The following is a 19,968-nucleotide window of genomic DNA, read 5'->3' on the forward strand; positions in this document are numbered from 1 at the left end:
AATAGCCGCTAAACCGCTAATAGCGCTAATCCGTTAAGCCGCTAATAGGGTTGCTTCGCAAGACGAAAAAACCGCTAGACGAAGACTCTCGCGGAACGGATTAATTTCGTCTTGCGAGGCACCACTGTATATATATATCTGAAACTCCATGGGGGAAAGGCATGGCTTCCCCCTTCTCCAATCACTACTCCTCCATTCTCAGTCAATCTCCACCCCCCAACGGCTTTGCAGCCTAAAAAAGGGATGTTGGGGTGCATTTGCAGGTGGTAGCAAGTAACACCTAGATTGGTCCAGAGCCTCAGTTACTTGATTTGGCTCTTGTCCGTTGGGTTCCTGGCTGGCACAGCAACCTACAATTCTCTGTTTGGCAAGCCAAGTGTGTTGCTGCCTGTGGGTATGCATAAAGAAACAGATTGTGTAGCATTTAGGAACCTTGCTATAGCAAGTGACTGAAGTGCCATCATGTAACACCCAGCCAGCTTCACACCTCCTCTTGACACCACCCAGAAGTCACAAAGAAATCCCATTCAGAAGCAAAGAAGAGTTCAGCCAAGAATCTTCTGTCATCCTCTTTGAATACACCATGTCTAAAGAAGTCTTTACACTGAGCTAATTAAAGAGAGGGAAGTAGGCAAGCTGAAACCCTTTAGCCATTCTGAGTAGCATTTGATCGCCTTGTCTCTTTCATTCCCACCCAGTGGCTACACAATCAAAAAGGAGGCTCGAGGGGCTGCACAGATAAGATGGGCTGGATCAGCTTCAAAGAAAGGATGCTCCTGCAGGTACCAGAACAGCAGGCAGCTACTAGGACATTCTGCTGAAAAAACATTTCCTGCTTTCGCCAACAAATCTGCATGAACAACTAACCTAATTACACTAGCAACCACGTTCCAAATTCAAATAATCTTATCCTTACCAGCCCATTCTAAGATCACACACATACGTGTTTTTAAGTGAATTCCATCATTCTGCAACCCTAACCCACCTGTTCATAATAAAGTTGTTCAGCTTTTGCTCTAGCTGCTTTTAACAACCAAATATGAACACTGAACACTTATCCTATCACCTGCTAAAACAGTGACTAAAACAGAAAGCAGGCTCTGTTCACCTAGGGTAGCCAACCATGTAATCTGGAATGACAGTGAAAAATGCAGATGCTTTTTGTTGTAATACCATTATCTAAATCACTGTATTTTCAGAGATGGTTGTTGATAAATGAAAGTCATTTTTTATCCTGCATTGTTGAGTGGCACAATATAAGGGCTGCTACTGATAGGTAAATTTACATGATGTTACAGTCTTAAAAAGGGGTTCATGCCATCATTGGCAAGGATTCAAAAGACTATCTCATTTTAAGAGTGCAGAGGACTCTGCGCTTGTGTTTCTTGAACAGCACATGCAATGAAGCAAGCCGATTTTGAAGCTGTTGAGTATTTTTGCAGTGGAGCTGAGAAGCAGTTTGCAATAGTTCTAGGAAGAAAGGTCAGGGAGGCAGGGCTATTACTTAAGTTACCATCCACTTACAGACATTCTCATTTCAGGGCAGGGTGAGGGGACTAGCCAACCATGTATCCTGTTTACAGTGGAATTCTGCTATAATAAACCATGAGAACTGGCATTTTTATGTAGCAGGAACAGGCAGCTGCCCAAGACGTTACCAAGATCTACCAAGAACAGTAACATAAAATAGCCTCCACAACCTGATGCCATCCCTGATGCTTTGGACTACAAATCTCATCAGCATCAGCAAATATGATTGTATGATGCTGGAGGTGATGGGAGTTGTCATGCAAAATCTTTGGATGGCACCAGGCTGGCAACGGCTGCCCTAAAATTGGGCAGGGTGGTTAAGGGCTATGGAAGTAGTAGGAAGATGCGGTAGATACAGTGCACGGCAACAGTCATATTTCTGCTCAACATCCAAGGGGTGGAAAAAGCGAGAGAGTAGCAGAGGACATGTCCTGCCTCATAAGCCCTACAAAAATCTAGAGCAAGTTCCAGAGTGCAGTTGTCTCAGAGGACAACTCCCTTGGCACCTGCCTACCACTAAATGCCTTGCTGTTCATACATGCTCCTGCTACGATCTTCAGACAACACAAGGAGGGAGCTTAGCACCAAGATGAAACTGAGAAACAGAAGAGGCTCAGAGCCTGTTACCTTCAGGTCTTCTCCTGCTGAAGGAAAGTTGAGGGGGCCAAACATCCTGCAGCACATTTCCTTCTCCTTCAGCATGTAATTTCTGTAACAGCTGCAAAACAGGGCAAACTGTATGATCACAGGGTGTCCACCAGCCGAGTTTAAAAAACAGCAAGGTCTTGAAATTAAGCCTGCCCAGAACTCGAGTGCTTCCTCAGAATAGGAGGCAAACTGTTCCAGCACAAGCACAGCAGCTGCATCTGGCCACTTTTTGCCCTTGTTTCAATGCTCAAAACCCCCATCTCCTTCAGCATAGCTCACTGTGTACACAGCTTTGATGATGTCTGAAACAAAGGCTTTGCCAAACAAAAGTCAAACCCAGGATTTAGTCTCAACTGTAGAACATGGCCAATATGATTAAACTTAAGTTATAGTTATTCATGAACAGAGCAGCTCAGCAGCTGAGAGATCTTGCTTTATGCATGAAATTCCACAATACATTTTAATAGTGTTTATACCTATGCAGAACACCCGCCAAGTATGGAAGCCAGATCTGCTCTTACTAGAACACTGCCAAAAATCCATGTGTTCAGGACAAGCAAGGCTCACAGATCTGCTGGCGATCTATTTCCAAGCATGTTTCAAGGGGGCAACTTTTGAGGACCAAGGAATTCCCCCTCATGGCCTGTACACTTCCCAGCCCAGGGAAAGGAAGCACACAAATGAAGGAGCAGAGGGTCAGGTGCACTCGGCAAGCAGAGGTTTTGCCAGTCTTTTGCCGATGAAGAAAGCCATCTTAAGTGAAGGATAAAATGGCCTAAGCCTCTCCTAACAGAACAGGGAAAGGCTGCCTGTCAAAGGACAGGCAAGGCAAAGCCACAAAGGCTAGTTGCCTCCGTAAGGCGTTCATTCATTGCCTTGTTATGCCTTCCCAGTACTGCCATGGAAGGAGAACTCTATTCCCTCACACTCTACATACAGCACTGCCGTGGTTTTGATAACCACACTTTTTTTCTGGATTAAACAGAACTCCTGAGGATGCTCCCAAAGGTGGAAAGGGGGTGGTACCCATGCACCTGAGGCTTGCCCCACTGCAAGGACATTGACCAGTTTACAGAGTTTGGGATTCAGTACCCCTAAAAGCTTCCTGTGCTCCCACTTATTCCATCTGCTAGACAGTTTAAACACTATAAGAGTACAGAGGCTTCAACACCACAAGCAATAAATCTGGACAATTATATACAGAGAAAGCAGTTCACAGCTCACCGGTTATCCTAACTTCAGTAAAGAAATAGCTCCCTCACCTGGCCAGCTTTTTCAATTCATTGTTAATACAGTGGTTGAAGGGCTGCTGTTTTTGAGCTTTCACCAAAAAATCCCGAGCTCTCTCATACTCTGCCAGAGAGAAACATGCCTAGTAGACAAAAGAATCATTATTATTTTTTAATTTGGTATGCTGTTCCTCGGGGGGGGGGGGGTGGAAATCCCAGCATGGCCACAAAGTTAACAACTAGCAAAGAGAAAACTCACCAGTACTAGCAATGTACAGAAAGCCCAGGAAAGGAAAAGCTGTGCATGGTCAGATGTGCACCTGGAAACTTAAAACTTGTTGAATCAACGGCCCTAAAGAAATCCTGTCTGTCATCCCATAGATAGAATGATGCATGTAGAAGGGACCTCAAGTGGAATTTTGAGTGGGAGGTGTGCCTCAGTCTTATCCTGAAAGGGATACTGTGCTCAGCCTGGCAATGATAAAAAAATGTTCAAGGGAAGGAGTTACAGAGGTGTTTGAAAGTGGAAAAGATTTTGCCGCAGAAAGTGCTTGCAGAGGTTAGATGGCCACCTGCATCTCCTGCATTAGACTAAGTGGCCTCCAGGGTTTCTTCCAGGTTGAGGTGCTCTCATCCAGTATTTTTATTGCCCCCCCCCCATCAGGCATTTGAAACTTGTCCACAGCTGCTCCTCCTCCTCACCTGAGCACACCTGAAGAGTGCTTTGGCATTCTTCTCATCCAGCTTCAAGGCCTTCTCTCCGTAAGCAAGGGCCCGAGCTGGCTGCTCCAGTTTCAGATAAGTAAAAGACAAGTTGAGGAAGACCAGAATCTTGGCAGCATCAACTTTGACTTGCTCAGCTTCGTCAGCATTCACACGGTGCAGCAGCGAAGCGGCCTAATCAGGGTTCAAAACAAGTGCTGTCATTTTATAGTCTGACACAAAACTTATATTGATTGTTGTACACACTGGGCTGTGTGGATACTGACTTAGGAGACAAACATTTCCACATAACAAAGCACTATCAAGCAAAAATATTCTCTCATTTGAGGGCCAGTTACATATTTACATTGTAAGGTAAAGGTAAAGGTACCCCTGCCTGTACGGGCCAGTCGTGACCGACTCTAGGGTTGCGCGCTCATCTCGCTCAAGAGGCCGGGAGCCGGCGCCGTCTGAAGACACTTCCGGGTCACATGGCCAGCGTGACGAAGCTGCAACTGGCGAGCCAGCACCAGTGCCGCACACGGAAACGCCGTTTACCTTCCTGCTATAAAGCGGTACCTATTTATCTACTTGCACTTAGGGGTGCTTTCGAACTGCTAGGTAAGCAGGAGCTGGGACCGAACGACGGGAGCTCACCCTGCCGCGGGGATTCGAATCGCCGACCATGCGATCGGCAAGTCCTAGGCGCTGAGGTATTGTTGTTTTTTTTTAAATGATATTTATTGGAGTTTCACATAAAAAAACATCTTGATTAAAAAAAAAAAATTTAAAAATAGAAAGAAAAAACACCATACAAAGTACAAAATACAAAATAGAAAAAGAAAAAAGAAAAAACAGTTAAAAACAATTCCATCTTTTCATCCTAGGCGCTGAGGTTTTACCCACAGCGCCACCCGCGTCCCATTTACATTGTAGATTTTGACAAAAATATATGGGAAATACTGTATTTTTTCGTTTTGGAAACTAAAGCAACTCTCATGGGAAAGCATGAAATAAGATTACAATGAACAATTAAGGTGGTTAAGTGACAATACAGTGCTTTTAAACTGTTCAATTAAACATTCTCTTCCATCAGATCACCCACGCCTTTCTCATTTTACATTTCAAAATAATTACAGGAGGTGATCAATTCCCATCTCACACTTTGGGGGCAACACATTACAGCAGCCTTCATCAATCTGGCAGTCCTCCAGATGTTTTGAGCTACAACTCCCACCAGCACAGTCAGCACACTCTGTCTTGGGCAGCTAACAAAGGAAGCAGGGTGAAGGAGCAAGTAAATAAGTATAATATGCAAAGTTAAGTGTGCTGGCCAGGGCTGATAGGAGCTGTAGCCCAAAAGCTCTGGAGGGTACCAGACTGGGGAAGGCTGACCTAAAGAAGTTCTCTGACTTCTGGAGACCAGCCCTGCCCTTTGCTTGATCAGAAAAGACTACCAAGGTACAAATACTAGCATGATGGGGAATGGAAAATAATTGCAAAAGGCAAGTTACTTGTGACTCACTTGCCCCCACCCTTCTCATTTGCTTTACTTACCCGTTTGTATCTTTCTCTGGCATCCATGAAGTGCTTCTGTCGGAAGAGGTAATTGCCAAATTCCCGCTCAGTTTCAGCCACCTTCAGCACTTTCTGCAGTGGAAACTGGGCCTGTTGCTCCTGTGAAGAGAAGCCACAATCTGGTCATGGAGGTTAGTACTGCTGCATGCCACCCCAATGTTGCACACTGTCCCAATCTCTGACTGCTGCAATATTCCAGGGATTCCAGGTTTCTTCAGAATGGACAGCTGAGAATGTGGTCTCTGTATGATATATGGTTTATTTATACATATATACAATCTGAGCCTACAATGGAGGGGTTCACAGCAATAACACCCTTGAAGTTTTGCTTCTCTCAGTCAGAGCCTTTGATTCAAATAGAAAGCAGGCATAGCTCCATCTCCCAGCTTGAAGCCTAGCTTCTAGCTCACTCCCCATTCTGGCCTTTGTCTTTCTAATCACCAGTGAGTTGTATGGTGCTTTATAGTATCTTTTAAAAACTGCTCGGTAACCATCTTTGGTGAAGAGTGATACAGAAGTCTCTTAATAAAACTAAAGAAAAACTAGCAAACTTACAGGAGTCAGATTAAAGAACTCGTCAGATTCTGCTGAGTCCAGAAAGTCCAGAAGCTCAATCTCAAACAAGACTGTGGCATTGGGAGGGATCAAAGGAGGGCAGCCCGCAGCTCCAAAAGCGTATCTTGGCTTGAACAAAAATCTTGCCAGCTCTCCTTTCTTCATTGTCAGCAGACCAATCTCCATTCCTCCAAGAGTGATGTCTGGGAAAGCAAAAAAGAGCAAGGTTTATTTCTCAAATGTATGTACTGCAGTACTAAGTCATAGCGGAACACATCCTCCTTGATCTTGATTCAGATTGGGCCTGACCCAGGACAATTTGGCCCCAACTCAGGCCCTCAGAAAAATCAAATCTTTGGATGCATGAAATTTGGAGAGCTATCCTGGCCTCCCTCTTAAAGGATCCCAAATAGTTTGCTTACTATCATAGAAACTAGGCATGAATGCACCTAACAAGTCCAGTTTTTATATTTAAGTGCTAATGCACACACACTATTTTATTATCTCTTAGGAACACTTGGGAATTCTGGGCTTACCTTCACCAAGTTTCATGAGTCTATGATTTCTTCTGTAGCAGTTTGTGTCAAAGGGTCTGTCCATGTGTTCCAGGTAACCTGAAAATTTCACTGAAAAAGTTAAGTTAGAGGAGAGTAAATCAGTTTCAGTTAGGAAGGTTGAACATAGTTTCTATTTTTATCAATAACAGACAACTACTATGTGTGTATCTGAAGAAGTGTGAATGCACACGAAAGCTTATACCAAGAACAAACTTAGTTGGTCTCTAAGGTGCTACTGGACCATTTTTTAAAAAATTTAATATATATTTTGACTGCATCAGACCAACACGGCTACCTACCTGAATCTAGACAACTACTAGCAATCCTTGTTTCCAATAAACCATGCTGTATTGTCCCAGGAGCTTGCTGAGAGAACATAAATTTCATCCATTACGGAAAAATTGCAAAATTAGAATTATGGTGTAGCATTTGTTCATGCTTTTTCAGGTTCTGTAATAGTCATCAAACTACATTTTCCTGCATTCATTTAAAAATCTGAAGGCAAAAACCTAAGGGCTCCCCAGTAGCCTTAGAAGCTACTCACAGCAAAACAGTCTTTCCCAACCTGCTGCCTGGGTCCCATGGGACTGATAGGAATGGTAGTCCATAACACCTGAAGGGCAGCAAGCTGGGGAATATTACATTAAAGTCTAAAGGACCTGTATGACAAAAGAGTACCTGCTCACTTCCACCATACTCTTGGGTGTTAAAAAGCACAAAACAGCTTCAAACTGGGAGTTTGGGGTTGCTTATTAAATGGAAACCACAAACAAAATCTACAGTGTACATCCATGAGATTTTAGGTCATTGGCTAAACACTTAATCCATGCTTGGCTAAAGTACTAATACCACTCTTATTTAAATGTTAACATTCAGATTCAGAAAGCCACCCTCAACATTGCTAGAATTAGCTTGTGAGGGAAAGTGCACAGAGAATCCTTCCACATAGTCCATATTAAATCACACATTAAAGTGCTTCTTGGGGGATTATAAAGGGAGTTAATGGAAATCAATAACTTGTGGTATAAACTACTATTCAAATGGCAAACTTGATGGTGCAGATGTCAACTGAAAAGACAAGTTAACTTCTTAAAAGAACAAAATCCACTTTGAGTCAAGACCAAACTAGGCATGAACATGTCTAGTTTTTCCCCTCATTTAAACAACAGAACTGTGGTGCAGAGTGCTCATCCTTTCCTCTTCATCAACATGGTCCTGATCCACGTTCTCACACCCCAGCTCCTATTGGTCCCAAAAGTCAGCTTTTGGCAAGAGGAGGAATTAATATCCAGGCCACAGCAGGAAAGGGGAAAGTGGCTATTCAATGCAATACTATGCATTTAGAGGGGCTTAACCATTGCCTTGGTAAGCGTGCTTAACACCACAACCATAGACTTGTCAGCACAAGGTTCTTTTACCTAATATGGATGCATCAGGAGGCACCGTTTCACCAGAGCCGGCACGGATAATCTCTTTCAACACTCCATGGTCTCCAGTAACATCCTGCATCCGTTGACCCAGCCGGTGGTAAGGAGACTTTGGAAACAAGGGTATGGCAAAGGATAATGTTATTTATGGACTGCTTAATGCCAAGACAGGCTTCTGTTGTATTATTAGCATTAATGTTGTATTATTAATATGGATTTCCTCAAATGTCTTTTTAAATCGGGTCAAAGCTCAGTGGCAGAGGCCCTGCTTTGCTTGTAGAAGTTCCCAGGTTCAATCCCCAACAGGATCTTCCAGACAGGGTTGGGGAGTGACCTCCGAGTCTGAAACCCTGGAGAGGTAGTATCAGCCAGCCTAGATAACACTTGGCAGTACTCTGACTCAGTACAAGGCAACTTCCTAATGAATGAAACTATTGCTTAAAGCCACAGCCTAGAATAAACAATGGAGAATTCTGACATATTCGATGGACTTATATAAAACAGAATAATAATACACCCTCACAGTGTAAATCATGCACTACTCCTCTACAATTAGCTATAAAAATGTTAAAAATAAAACAGAAGCAACCATAAATCTCCCTATGATTTTGGAACTTGCCTACTGTTTTCCTCAGTTGCCAGAGACCATTACATATATGCCTGCAAATATGAGTCTGGCAGAAACTGGAGAATGTGAGTAAGTGCTCACAGTGCTCATATAAGTGACAGCCAATGGGAGACTCCTTGGCCTCACTTGTGTCACAGAATGTTATTAAACCTCCGATCCAAGAAAGCAGAGGGTATACATTGGAGACGGAAGGCTGTAGATCATTTCCTTAAATTTATGATGGATGCACAGACTTGCAAATACTGTATTATGTAAACTAGCTTTGGCTGTCTTGGACTCTTACATAAATTCAAATTTAGCCAAAACTGCCAAAGGCAAACCTATATATACAGCACACTATATATTAAGAGACTTGCCTAAAGATATATTTATTGTTCATAATTCTACTTGAACAGTAGCACAAGCTTTTTTGTGGTTTTTTTTTAAAGGAACACCTTGATTTGCACTGGCTTTGGCAATCCTTATGGTACTGATATTTTGCTGCATTGGTTTGTTTTGCTTTTTACTAGTCCTCTCTTTCACAGCAAAGCTGTGCTTTTCATTGAATCCTACAGCTGAAAGAGACTACCAAAGGTCATTGAGTCCAACCCCCTGCAATGCAGGTATCACCTATTGTTGTCGTTTCATTTCAGCAGGTGCCTCCCCTCAGGTTGCCCTGAGCTGCTAAGGTTGGTTGAGGCAGTAAAAGAGGAATTTCCCTTTCTCTCTCTTTTCTTTTTGAGGGGAAAATGTACTCCTCGCATGCTCAGACTCAGCAATCAGTTGGGCTCTATCTTCGAAGGGGGAAGGCAGAAGGAAAGAGGTTCCATCCCTTTGTTGTTCTCCTCTCGGGTAGAGGGAGCGCCAGGAGGAACTCTACTCATGCCCAGAGACACCAACGCTCACCATGAAGCCCCCCGCGCCGCTCCCGTCCCCCGCCTGCCAGCTCTCCTCCTGACCACCGCCTCTCGGCTTCATCCTGCAACGGCTGCTCTCGCCGTCGCCCTTTTTTATCCTCACAGCGAGGCCCAGCCTTCCCGCCCAAACCGCGCGGGCCAATCACGGTACGCCCCTCCCGACTACGCCCCCGCCAAGGCCTCGTGCCGCAAACCAGGCCACGCCCAGCCCCCGCGGCAGAGCCAATTCTGTGCCCTCGGCAGCGTCCGTGGAGCGGCGGGGGGGGGGGAGGGGAGCGAGCGTGGTGCATGATGGGGCAGTGGGTCCTCACCCTCAGTTTTTTTTATTTACCGACACGCCCGCTTTTCATCTAAAATGGGCTCCCGAAGCGGCTTTAAATGCGAGGAAGCTCGAGTTAATAATAACGGCATGGCGTTAATGCTAGATACCCTGTGGGTGTCCCTTTGTTTTTGTTTTTTTACTCCCAATTAACTTGCAAGAGTAAGCCCAAAGAAATTTAATGCGCCAAAGTTAGCCATGTCTTTTGAATCCTGCTCTAATGTGACTAAGACTGGATGCTACCCCTTGATTTAAATTTTAAACTTTGCCCTGTTCTATCTTTTAGAAAGTTTTCTCCATGACACAAAACCATGACAATTCTTAAACCTTGTTTATTTCATGTGTTTTGGTCCAGCAAGAGGGGCAGGGGAGCTTGAAATAGCTTACAAGCACACTGGTTTACATAATACAACATTTGTCATCATAAAAAAATTAGCCGCCAAAACAATAACAACAAAATCCAACAACATGTAAGGTAAAAGGGTAAAGGTGAAAAGTAAAGGACCCCTGGATGGTTAAGTCCAGTCAAAGGAGACTATAGTGTGTGGCACTTATCTCATCTTCCCACCACAGCGGTACCTATTTATCTATGGTCTGCTTTTGAACTACTAGGTTGGCAGGAACTGGGACACAGCAATGGAAGTTCACCCTGTGACGGGGATTCGAACTGCTGACCTTTGGATCAGCAACCCAAGTATAGCATGAATGGATGGTGGTGTGTTCAGTGACTTCTTCCCACCTCGAGCACAAGCACAAGAACTGCAAGTAGAAAGCAGACATTTCCAGCAGTGGGATTTGCTCCCTGTGAGATCCCTCACCATCTGGAAGGACCATGTGGTGGATACTCTTTGGTAGTTCGGGAGGCTGGCAATAACTCGGTATTTCTGAAGGATGAATAAAAATGGATTTCCCATTCTGCTACTGTATCAGGTTGCACCGTGGCTGCATCACAATAGTCTTTAATTGCAACAGGAATATTTGTTTACTCCTTCTACACTGCCTAGAGGCTGCAGAATTAGGTACATACAAAATTTTAAAAAGCCCTTGATCGAACATGTTACAAAAGCATGGGAAGCAAAGCTAGTATAAAAACAACTGGACAATTCAGCCACCTTGGGTAAACTTTTTGGGTGTCTACTAAACAAAGGAGGAAAATAAATCTGGATAACTTCGTGTTTGCTGCTTGAAGCTCCTTGGATGGATGGATGGATGGAACCACTGCTTCAATGGTCCTCTTCCATTTCTAGGCTCCTTTCCTTGTGTTCCTTTCAGCCTGCAGGTAAAGGTAAAGGTAAAGGGACCCCTGACCATTAGGTCCAGTTGTGACCGACTCTGGGGTTGCGGTGCTCATATCGCTTTATTGGCCGAGGGAGCCGGCATACAGCTTCCGGGTCATGTGGCCAGCATGACTAAGCTGCTTCTGGCACGGAAACGCCGTTTACCTTCCCGCCGGAGCGGTACCTATTTATCTACTTGCACTTTGACATGCTTTCGAACTGCTAGGTTGGCAGGAGCAGGGACCGAGCAACGGGAGCTCACCCCGTCGCAGGGATTCAAACTGCCAACCTTCAGATCAGCAAGTCCTAGGCTCTGTGGTTTAACCCACAGTGCCACCCGCGTCCCTTCAGCCTGCAGGTAGGGACTGTCAATTCTTAATCTTTCTAAAGCTCACTTTTTAGGTGCTCAAGGAAGTGGTAGAGAGGGAAGCTTCAGACTAAGGAGGATAGAACACTTAAGAACAGGCATGGGGAGTCCATGGGGCTGCCGTTGCTACTGAACTACAGCTTCCACCAGCCTCAGCAAGCTTGGCCAATGGCTGGAGAAGATGGGAGCTATGGTTTGGAAACACCTGGAAGGCTACAGCTTCTCCACCCCTGCTTAAGAGCAACCCATAACCAGCCTTCCCCAAACTAGTGCCATCAGTCCTGACCAGTATGTCTGTACTCCCATCAAAACTGGCATAATAGAGCTGAGTTGGCTGTGGCGTTTTAGCCCAAGTAATCTTGAAGGCACAATGTTGGCAAAGTGTGCATTAAAACGGATTAAACATAATACTCTGGTGCAACCTCTAAAGTGCATTTGCGGCAGACCAAAGGGATGTCATGGGAAAGCATTTTCAAAGACATCAGTAGGACAGTTTCAGCCTTTAATCTTCCCCCCTTTTTAATGTGGCCCCATGGCATTGGCAAATGCAGGACGATTGTAGCAATGTGTCAGGAAGCTGTATGAAATCTAGCCTTTAAACTTCCTGGTGAAGAAGACTAAAAGGCAGAGAGGGAAGCAATGGGCCTTTGAAGTTTAAGCATCAATTAACTGGCATGTTTCCTAGAGGCAGCCCAGAGGCAAGGTGAGTTGGTTGAACAGATTGAGAGTGCCATCAAGGACAGTTAGCAGGGAGAATGACTGAGCTGATCCATGGACCATGCCATCTAGAAAAAAGGAAGTTCTCCTCCTTGGGGGATCACTGGGTTTCTTCAAAGCAGGCACCCAAAGGTATTGAGCTGTCTCTCTCACTTGCTCTTGAGATGCTTAACTTGGCTCCTTGATTAACCAGCTATGTTCTGACTCCTTCAGCTGAGCTGAAGGCAAAAGGTTCTCAAACAGACCTCTGGAGCCCACCTTGTATATGTGAGGACTGTTCCCTTGTGAGAATACAAATCCAGTTACACCTTGATCAGGGTTTCTCTGGTCCAGATTGCCATGCTTTGGAGCAGAGCAGTCTGTGGCTGGTGCCTTTCTCCCCTGCAGTTGCAGCAACATGGCACTCACTCTGCAGCTCAGCAGGCAGGAACTGCCCACTTACAACTTGGTGGGCTCCTGGGCATTGAGCCCATCATCTTCTTGGACCTGCAGCATGGTGGGCGTAGGCAGGACAATGGGCAACGTGTTGGTGCCCCGTTCATGCCAACACATGTCCAGGATGGGGTATAGCTTGCCCTGGAACTCTGCTTGAAAGGTGTAAATTGGTACCAGTTCGTCAGGGCTGTCGGCATTGTAGAAGGTCAGCTCACCCTTCTCGTAGTGCAAGTAGACCCCGATGCGCTGGGGGCGGGCTGAGAGCGGCAGCACCACGCGTGGGTTGTTGAAGGCCTCATAGACCTTGCCCTCCTTCAGGCCGATCAGCCACACCCCATGCTCAGGGCTCTTGTTCAGCTTGCCCTTGCGGCTGACCGTGGCTTTGACGATGCCCAAACGCCAGTGGCTCTTGAGGCCCACAATCACCTCCCAGTAGTGCCTCCCCCAGGAGAAGCCCTTGTTACCCAGGATGCAGTTGCTGTAGTCGAAGCGGTCAGGGTTGCTGCCTCGCCTCTGGAAGAACACCCCACACTGGACCATGGTGTTTCCCTTGGACAGCTCCAGGATGGGGTGCGCACTCACTGGGTCCAGTTTCAGCATCTCTGGAGCTAAGAGAAGGGGTGAAAATCAGGAGGGATCCTGAGCAGGGGTCAATCCACCTTTTACAGGTAAATATAATTAATTTTACAATGCCAAGGAACCCACCCATCCCTTTACTCTTCACTAAAGCTACCTCTTCCCTTTTTACCTTGCCAAAGCCACCCACCTCCTCCCCTTAGACTCAACAAACCTTCACAGCTTACTTGGACCACCTGCCTGCTGCTCTGCTCTGCTCTGGACTGCCCAACTGCCCACTTCCATCTTCATTTATGTCCTCCTCACCCTCTGATGCTGCTGTGATGGCCCAGCAGCTCTGAGAGCCCAGCTTGGTGTAACACTCTAGTTTGCAGTGTCACCTGTCTGGGGACAAGTGAACTGCAGTGTGATGACACTTACATTTACCGTATATTATGGTATATGTGCAGAAATATTGTGCACAGCTTAAAGCTGTTTAAAAACCTGTTTATAAATGCAATACAATGGCTCTGCGGAGTTGTTGTCCACAAAGCCTGGAGAGCACCAGGTTGAGGAAGGCTGCTTTAAGACCTCTGAGGAGCCTGTTGGCTTCCTCTCCAACAGCGGCTGTACCTGGGAGGACTTTGCGTAGTAGTCTCTTCCACACCATCATCTTGATGTCATCTTGGTGGAAGTCAGGCTTAAAGGAGACTGCGCTGAACATACCATCAGCCAGATGCTGGCGGGGGAGCTCAGACCTGGGGGAGCAGGGCAGCATATTGATTTTCATCATGATTTTCTCAAAATGAATACTTGAGTCTTAATCATCTGCTACAGCTTTCCAACTACCTGCCCCCAATTTAATTGTTGGAGTGATGCTGCTGAGGAAGCACTCTGACCTTGAAGATCTGCAGTGGCTCCCTCATATTTGCAGGAAAGTAGGAGGGCATAGCTCAGTGGTTGTGGACTACAATTCCCTTCAGCCCCAGACAGCACAGCTGGGAGTTGTAGTTCAGAGCAACAGGTGGGCACCAGGTTTGTGAAAGCTTCATTAAATAATTGCTCTGGGAGGAAGATAATGAATACGTGTTGCATCTTGGGGTGGGGGGAGGTTGGGGAGACTATGATTGACATGCATCTGATCCCTTGTTGCTTTTTGACCATGGGCCCATTCCACGGATCCCCTGAGAGATCATGGAGCATGGCCTGACTCCACAGTGCACACATACACACACTTTCTTTCTCTCTCTCTTCCCCTCCCCTTTCAACATACCTGGAGGGAAGAGATCTGTATTTCTGTAAAACAAGAGATGAAGAAAGCTTTAATGAGCTTACGCTGCTACAGCATCTATAACAGAACCTTAGGCTTAGAGGCAGGACACAGGGAAAGGTGTGGAAAATGTGGGCAAATTGAATTGGGGCTGTAGAGCACCCCTGCTTTTATGGACCCCACAGCTCCTATAGCCCTCCTCTATACCCCCAAACCCTCAAGTTGAACTTTCCCCTATGTGAATCACTGTGTGGTAGAGAGAAGGTGTTGTTGGCCATTTGATTTTCTGCCTCAGACAGCACCAGGCAGGCAGACATACCCTTATGAAATCCAACTGGCCTTCGTTGTTGAGTTTCTCCAGGGAATTCTCCAGCTCCTTCAGCTTCTGCAAGATGTCTGTCGTTTGATTCACCTGGACTTCGATGGAGGCGATAAGTTGGCCTGCCTCCCTCTCAATCCGCCCCAGGAACCTAGCCTTCTCCTCATCGATGTACCTGTGCAGTTCCTGGAACTGCTTCCGGACCACCCATTTGAAGACATCGGACTCATTCTGAGGGGGAAATCCAGAAACACAATTAACACTAGAATGAGGCGTGGCTTAATTTGAGTTGAGGTGTGCATGGGTTTAATTCTGGCAACTGCCTTCTGGGGCTGTTTCCAAGAGGCTCCCTGCCACAGTGCTCTTTGGTAGGAGAAGCTGGTGGCAAAGCTTGCATTTCAAGTTGGCTTGACCCTGTGTCCTTGGCAGCAAGATTAAGAAGTTTGCATTTTAACATTCATCATTGAAGATTCTGTTGGATATAGGAGGTATCAAATTATATTTAAAATCATTCAGTAGTATGAGTTAAGGTTCAGATTTAAGGTTTTGTTTTATTTTTTAAATCTAATTTTGAAATGAAACCTGAACATTTTGGAAACTGGATGTTAACTTCCACAACTCAGTTCCCAGTGCTGAACACAGTTAGCTCCCTGGACCCAACATATAGTCTGATTCCCTGGACGCACCGCAATGCGCGTCTTGTTGTTCATCAGCCTGCTGGCGTGCTCATCCAAGCTCCCCTTCTGCTTCTGCACCTCCGTCATCCACGCAGAGAGCTTCTCCTGAGGAAACAGAAACAGCTTTAGTGGATCAGGCCAAGGGGAGTCCAGCTTGCCGTTACGTTTCCAACAGTGTCCAGCTGACGTAAAGGGGAATGGTTCTAGGTCAGTGGGGTCAGAACAGCTGCTTTGCATGCAGAAGTCCCTGGATCAAGCCCTGGCAACATCTCCTAATAGTACTGGGAAAGATTCCCTGGCTGAAACCCTGGAGAGCTGCTGCCAGTCAGTGTGTGCCAGGAGTGAGGAACCTCACCTGGGCCTTGGAACTCTTCCCAAGCCCCACCCCTTCTTCCTAGGCCATGTACCTCCTGGCTCTGCTTTGCACCTTGAGTGTTTTTGCCTGGCTGGAAATATGTCCTTGAACTCGACTAACACCTTTTGCTCATGGACAGAGGAGAGAGAGGGGCATGTGACTGCGTGTAGAAACATGGCTACAGTGCCAAGGTAACATTTACATTCATTGCCCGGCCCACTTTTGCCTCTGGCCCCACCCACCAACCTGGCCCCCTTGGTAGGTTGCCTGGAAGACTGAAAAAACCTCCCAGCCCTAGGGTGGGCAATACTAAACTTAGATCAATGCTCTGACTCTCAGAATAATGCAGCGTCCTATGTCTCTGTTTTAAGATGGAATTCTAGGCCATACACCCCCTACAACCATCTGGAGCCCCCACCCCAGGTACCAGGGAAAGAGAAACTCAGATATGGAAAGGATACACGTAAGCTGCCTTCTGCTGGGTCAGAGCTTTGATCCACCTAGTCCAGAATTGCCTTCTTTGGCAAAAGAAGCTCTTGGGGGTCTCCTCAGGCAGGGAAGAGGCTTTCCACACACACACACACACACACACACACACACACACAACCTGTTCAGATATCTGGGAGGTGGAGTCAGGCCAGGGGTCAAGGTCAGGGCTTTCAATTCACAAGCTCATTGTTAGCATAGGCATATGCTAGCACTAGAGTCTGGCTCTGCTGGGAGTCAGACACACCCATTTGTGGGCAGGAGAGATTTGACCACTTCTGGCTTATCTCTGTCCTACCTAGTAACAGGCACACTCAAAGGAGCCGGGACAGCCTTGCTTTGCTTTTCCATTCCCATTTCCAAGGCTCTTTGTTTGCCTCAAGGCAAACCTTGTGGCTCATTGCTTCCTCTAGCTGCCCTTGATCACAGGCACCTGATCTACACGTGATTCCCCACACCCCCTTTTCAGAACACACCTGCGCCCAAAGCACAACACGAAGCACCAGGCTGGGGGAGGCTGCTCTAGACCCCCAAACAAATAGCAATGTTGCTGAAACCTTCAGCATGCAAGGCAGGGGCATATTACACCAGAGAAGATATGGAGCTACCTTTCACCAAGGAATGTAGATGCTCTACTACTGAACTATAGCCCCTTCCCTTCCTTTTTCTTTTAAATAAAAAATTAAGACACTGAAAGCTGTCTTGCTGGATCAGACCAAGGTCCACCTAAATTGGCAACCAGCAGGCATTTGGTGGTCCACCAGGAATCTGTTCAGGATCCACCTTCTGCCTAAGCTCCCCACACCATCCAAGCACTTACCTTCATCCGGCTGTAGATGGTCGAGATGGGGGTGACCTTATGGTGCTGATGGGTGCCGATGGTGCCGCAGAGACCACAGATCACCTCTTGGTCTTGCTCACAGAAGAGGCTGAGGGGGTTGTGGTGGTTAGGGCAGGACTCCTCGTTGGGATCTGAGCTGCCTGCAGCATGCAGCGCCTCAATGATGCGAGCCAGGTTGACATTGGGTGGGGAACTGCTGCAGTCCACAGCCTTCCGGCACACCGGGCAAAGGAACTGGCTCTCCAGGTCAACTGAAAGCGCGACCACGCAGATCTTGCAGTATGAATGCCCACACTGGAGCATCAGGGGCTCTTTGAAGACTTCCAGGCAAATGGGGCAGAGCAGCTGGTCTTCCAGCTGGTCGATGCTCATCTTCCTGGCCATTTTGCCCACCAGTTTCTTTTCTTAACCTAGTCCTGGAAGCCCAGCACCCTGTCGTGGGAAACTCCAGTTGTGGGGGGCAAGGGGAAATGAGAGCAATTCTTGTTCCTCCTGATTAACAGACCTCCTGCAACAAACGAGAACCGATAAGATGACAAGTAAAGAAGCGATGCAGTCTTAGGGAGAAGTAAGAGTGCCCCTGAGCACACGCAAAGCAAAATAACAAGGCTGGGACTGCGGGAAATGAATTTGCTCCTGAGTCATGAAAACAGGAAGGGAGGAAGGAAGGTCAGCATCCAGGTAACTGTCATTCCATACTTACCAGGAGATCAACACCTGGCTCCTTTGCTCGAAGACATCAGAAGTGCTCTGCAGTCCCAGGGGCACCAGCCTTCAGGCAGCAATGCCTACAGGGCTCTCTGGCTCTTTTAAGGAGATGCAACAAATTTGCTTGGGAACGGCATTACAGAGCTGAGAGGGGAATAGTGTGTGTTTTCTTCAGTGGTGGAAGAGGGACAGTTAAAAGATGCTGAGGAAGCTAGAGTGACAGAGGAACTGTAACCCCCTTAAGTGCAGAGATGGTGAACCCGTGGTGGCCCTCCAGAGTTGGTTGGTCTCTGATGACTCCCATCAACCTTGGGGAAGGACCTTTGCTCAGTGGCAGAGTACCTGTCCCTGGTTCAATCCCCACTGGCATCTCCAGGTAGGACAGGGAGCAGCCCCATCTGAAGCCCAGGCAAGTCATTGCTGCCAACCTGTGTTGACCAAGGAGAGCATCCTTACCTTCCACAGCTCAGTTGCCTTTTGCTTTCCGCCTTCCTTGCTCACTTGCCCTTCACCCGTAATCACAGGGCTTAGAAAACACCAAGGCTTGGGATTCAGAGACCCTTCCTTTTGGGGAAATGCTCCTGTCCGCAAAGAGTCAACTACTTCTACCCCCTCAAATCAATCCATGTGTCCCCCAAGCGGGAACTCCGAGCCACACAACTTACTGTGAAAAATCAGAGGTCAGCAGCACACCCACCCATTCATGCGTCTGCACATTTACCTTGAATGTTCACCTTGCAAAACGTTTGCTCTCCTCCCCACACACCATGGCCTGGCCACGCCTGGCACTCATTTATTTGTCCATCAGGCGCCAAAGACTTCTTTACGCTTACCGACTAACTGGCAACAGATAAGACTTCTGGCTCAGACATTACTTTTTTCCAGCCTTATTGTTGCAGGGTAGACTTGAAGTCTCCAATGTTGATGTTCCTGAGAAGAGAAATAAAGTTGTACAAAAGCAGCCTTGCTGACCTTTCGGGGTTCAGTGAACCCCAAGTTTCCTTGATGGCCACCAAAATTGCAAAAAGAAAATGAGGGAGTAATGGGAGGGTGAGCAAGAGGTGTTGGGCTGATCCCTGTTTGGTGGGAGCTAGCTAGGTCTCTGTCTCTGTCTCTGCTGGGCATTTTTCAAGGTGAAACTTGCCTCGAAAAGAGTTTCATCTCAGCTATCTGCTGAGGGTCCTGGTTGTGCTGAGCCTTGTGCCAGGACCGGCTCTGCCTTTGACAGATGTGTGTGCAGTGGGGTCAGAGGACCTTAAGGAGAGCTGCTCCCTGTCAGCAATTCCCACCAAGGGACAAGTTCCTTCCTGCAGGGGCTTGGGGGACTTCCAGTTGCTCAACCCTAAAATCTTGTTTGGGAGGGGCAGCCTGCTGCAACTTTGCCTGGATTATCCTGCTTCCCTAGGAAGGCAGCAGGGAATTTCAAGTTCTGTGCCTGGTTTTATTTGAGACTTTTTTTTTGTCACCGTTGGAATAGTTTTTATACACAGAATTGTTCTCAATTGTTCTACCTATAGAACTGTTTATAATCGTTTTTGCACTTTTCTTGCTTTATGGTCCTGTCTTATAACTATGTGCGGCCTGATGGTAAAGGCGGGGGCACAGATAAGAAATCTGATTATATAACTGAGCCACTTATTGAGCCTTTTGAGGCTGAAAGCGGTATACAGTACAAGTCTTTTCAGGCTGCAGCCCTACACATACTTCCCTGGGAGTAAGAGCCACTGAACTCAATGGAGCCCCGTTATTCCAAGTAGACACGTGCCATTGCGTTACACTGCGTATCGTTCTGCATTGGAATGTGGAGCTTGAAGCCGGCGTGCTGCCGAAGCCTTTGATTTCTCTCCGAGGATTTTTTTGGGAAGCGCTAGCGGCTGTGAAGAATGCCACAT

General features: G+C 46.7%; 2 protein-coding genes across 7 annotated transcripts in view; both read right to left on the reverse strand.

Moving 5' to 3' along the window:
- FKBP6 (FKBP prolyl isomerase family member 6 (inactive)) overlaps nucleotides 1-9,899 on the reverse strand; it is a 30,836-nt gene extending 20,937 nt beyond the window's left edge. For 2 of the 3 annotated variants that reach the window (XM_080984097.1, XM_080984098.1), the window contains exons 1-8: nucleotides 9,740-9,899; nucleotides 8,218-8,335; nucleotides 6,779-6,868; nucleotides 6,243-6,445; nucleotides 5,667-5,786; nucleotides 4,110-4,304; nucleotides 3,441-3,550; nucleotides 2,158-2,248 (exon numbers count right to left, since the gene is read on the reverse strand). In XM_080984097.1, coding sequence (XP_080840223.1) covers nucleotides 2,158-2,248; nucleotides 3,441-3,550; nucleotides 4,110-4,304; nucleotides 5,667-5,786; nucleotides 6,243-6,445; nucleotides 6,779-6,868; nucleotides 8,218-8,335; nucleotides 9,740-9,811 — 999 coding nt within the window. In that variant the 5' untranslated portion in view covers nucleotides 9,812-9,899. The remainder of the gene's footprint in view (nucleotides 1-2,157; nucleotides 2,249-3,440; nucleotides 3,551-4,109; nucleotides 4,305-5,666; nucleotides 5,787-6,242; nucleotides 6,446-6,778; nucleotides 6,869-8,217; nucleotides 8,336-9,739) is intronic. The other variant, XM_080984099.1, reaches the window with a different exon arrangement.
- Nucleotides 9,900-10,381: 482 nt separating this feature from the next.
- On the reverse strand, nucleotides 10,382-19,968 carry TRIM50 (tripartite motif containing 50). 4 transcript variants are annotated; one of them, XM_080984119.1, is made up of 7 exons: nucleotides 18,910-19,968; nucleotides 17,348-17,876; nucleotides 15,696-15,791; nucleotides 15,010-15,240; nucleotides 14,694-14,716; nucleotides 14,054-14,178; nucleotides 10,382-13,473 (listed from the first exon to the last, which is right to left on the reverse strand). In XM_080984119.1, exons 2-7 carry the CDS (start codon nucleotides 17,750-17,752, stop codon nucleotides 12,869-12,871), a joined length of 1,485 nt encoding a protein of 494 aa, XP_080840245.1. In that variant the 5' UTR covers nucleotides 17,753-17,876; nucleotides 18,910-19,968; the 3' UTR covers nucleotides 10,382-12,868. The 4 variants fall into 4 exon arrangements, with proteins under 4 accessions (XP_080840245.1, XP_080840244.1, XP_080840243.1 ...); XM_080984118.1 differs by having other exon boundaries at nucleotides 18,742-19,968; XM_080984117.1 differs by having other exon boundaries at nucleotides 18,533-19,968.

Source organism: Podarcis pityusensis (assembly GCF_964106645.2).
Source record: "Podarcis pityusensis genome assembly, chromosome: 15".
In the NCBI taxonomy this organism is placed as follows: domain Eukaryota; kingdom Metazoa; phylum Chordata; class Lepidosauria; order Squamata; family Lacertidae; genus Podarcis; species Podarcis pityusensis.

Excerpts from the sequence above, each read along its gene's own strand:
- TRIM50 (XM_080984119.1), bottom strand. The coding sequence starts at position 17,752 with ATGGCCAGGAAGATGAGCATCGACCAGCTGGAAGACCAGCTGCTCTGC. Across the intron at positions 14,179-14,693 it reads TACAGATCTCTTCCCTCCAG|GTCTGAGCTCCCCCGCCAGC; the intron begins GTATGTTGAAAG and ends CTGCTCCCCCAG. Across the intron at positions 13,474-14,053 it reads ACTACGCAAAGTCCTCCCAG|CTCCAGAGATGCTGAAACTG; the intron begins GTACAGCCGCTG and ends CCCTTCTCTTAG.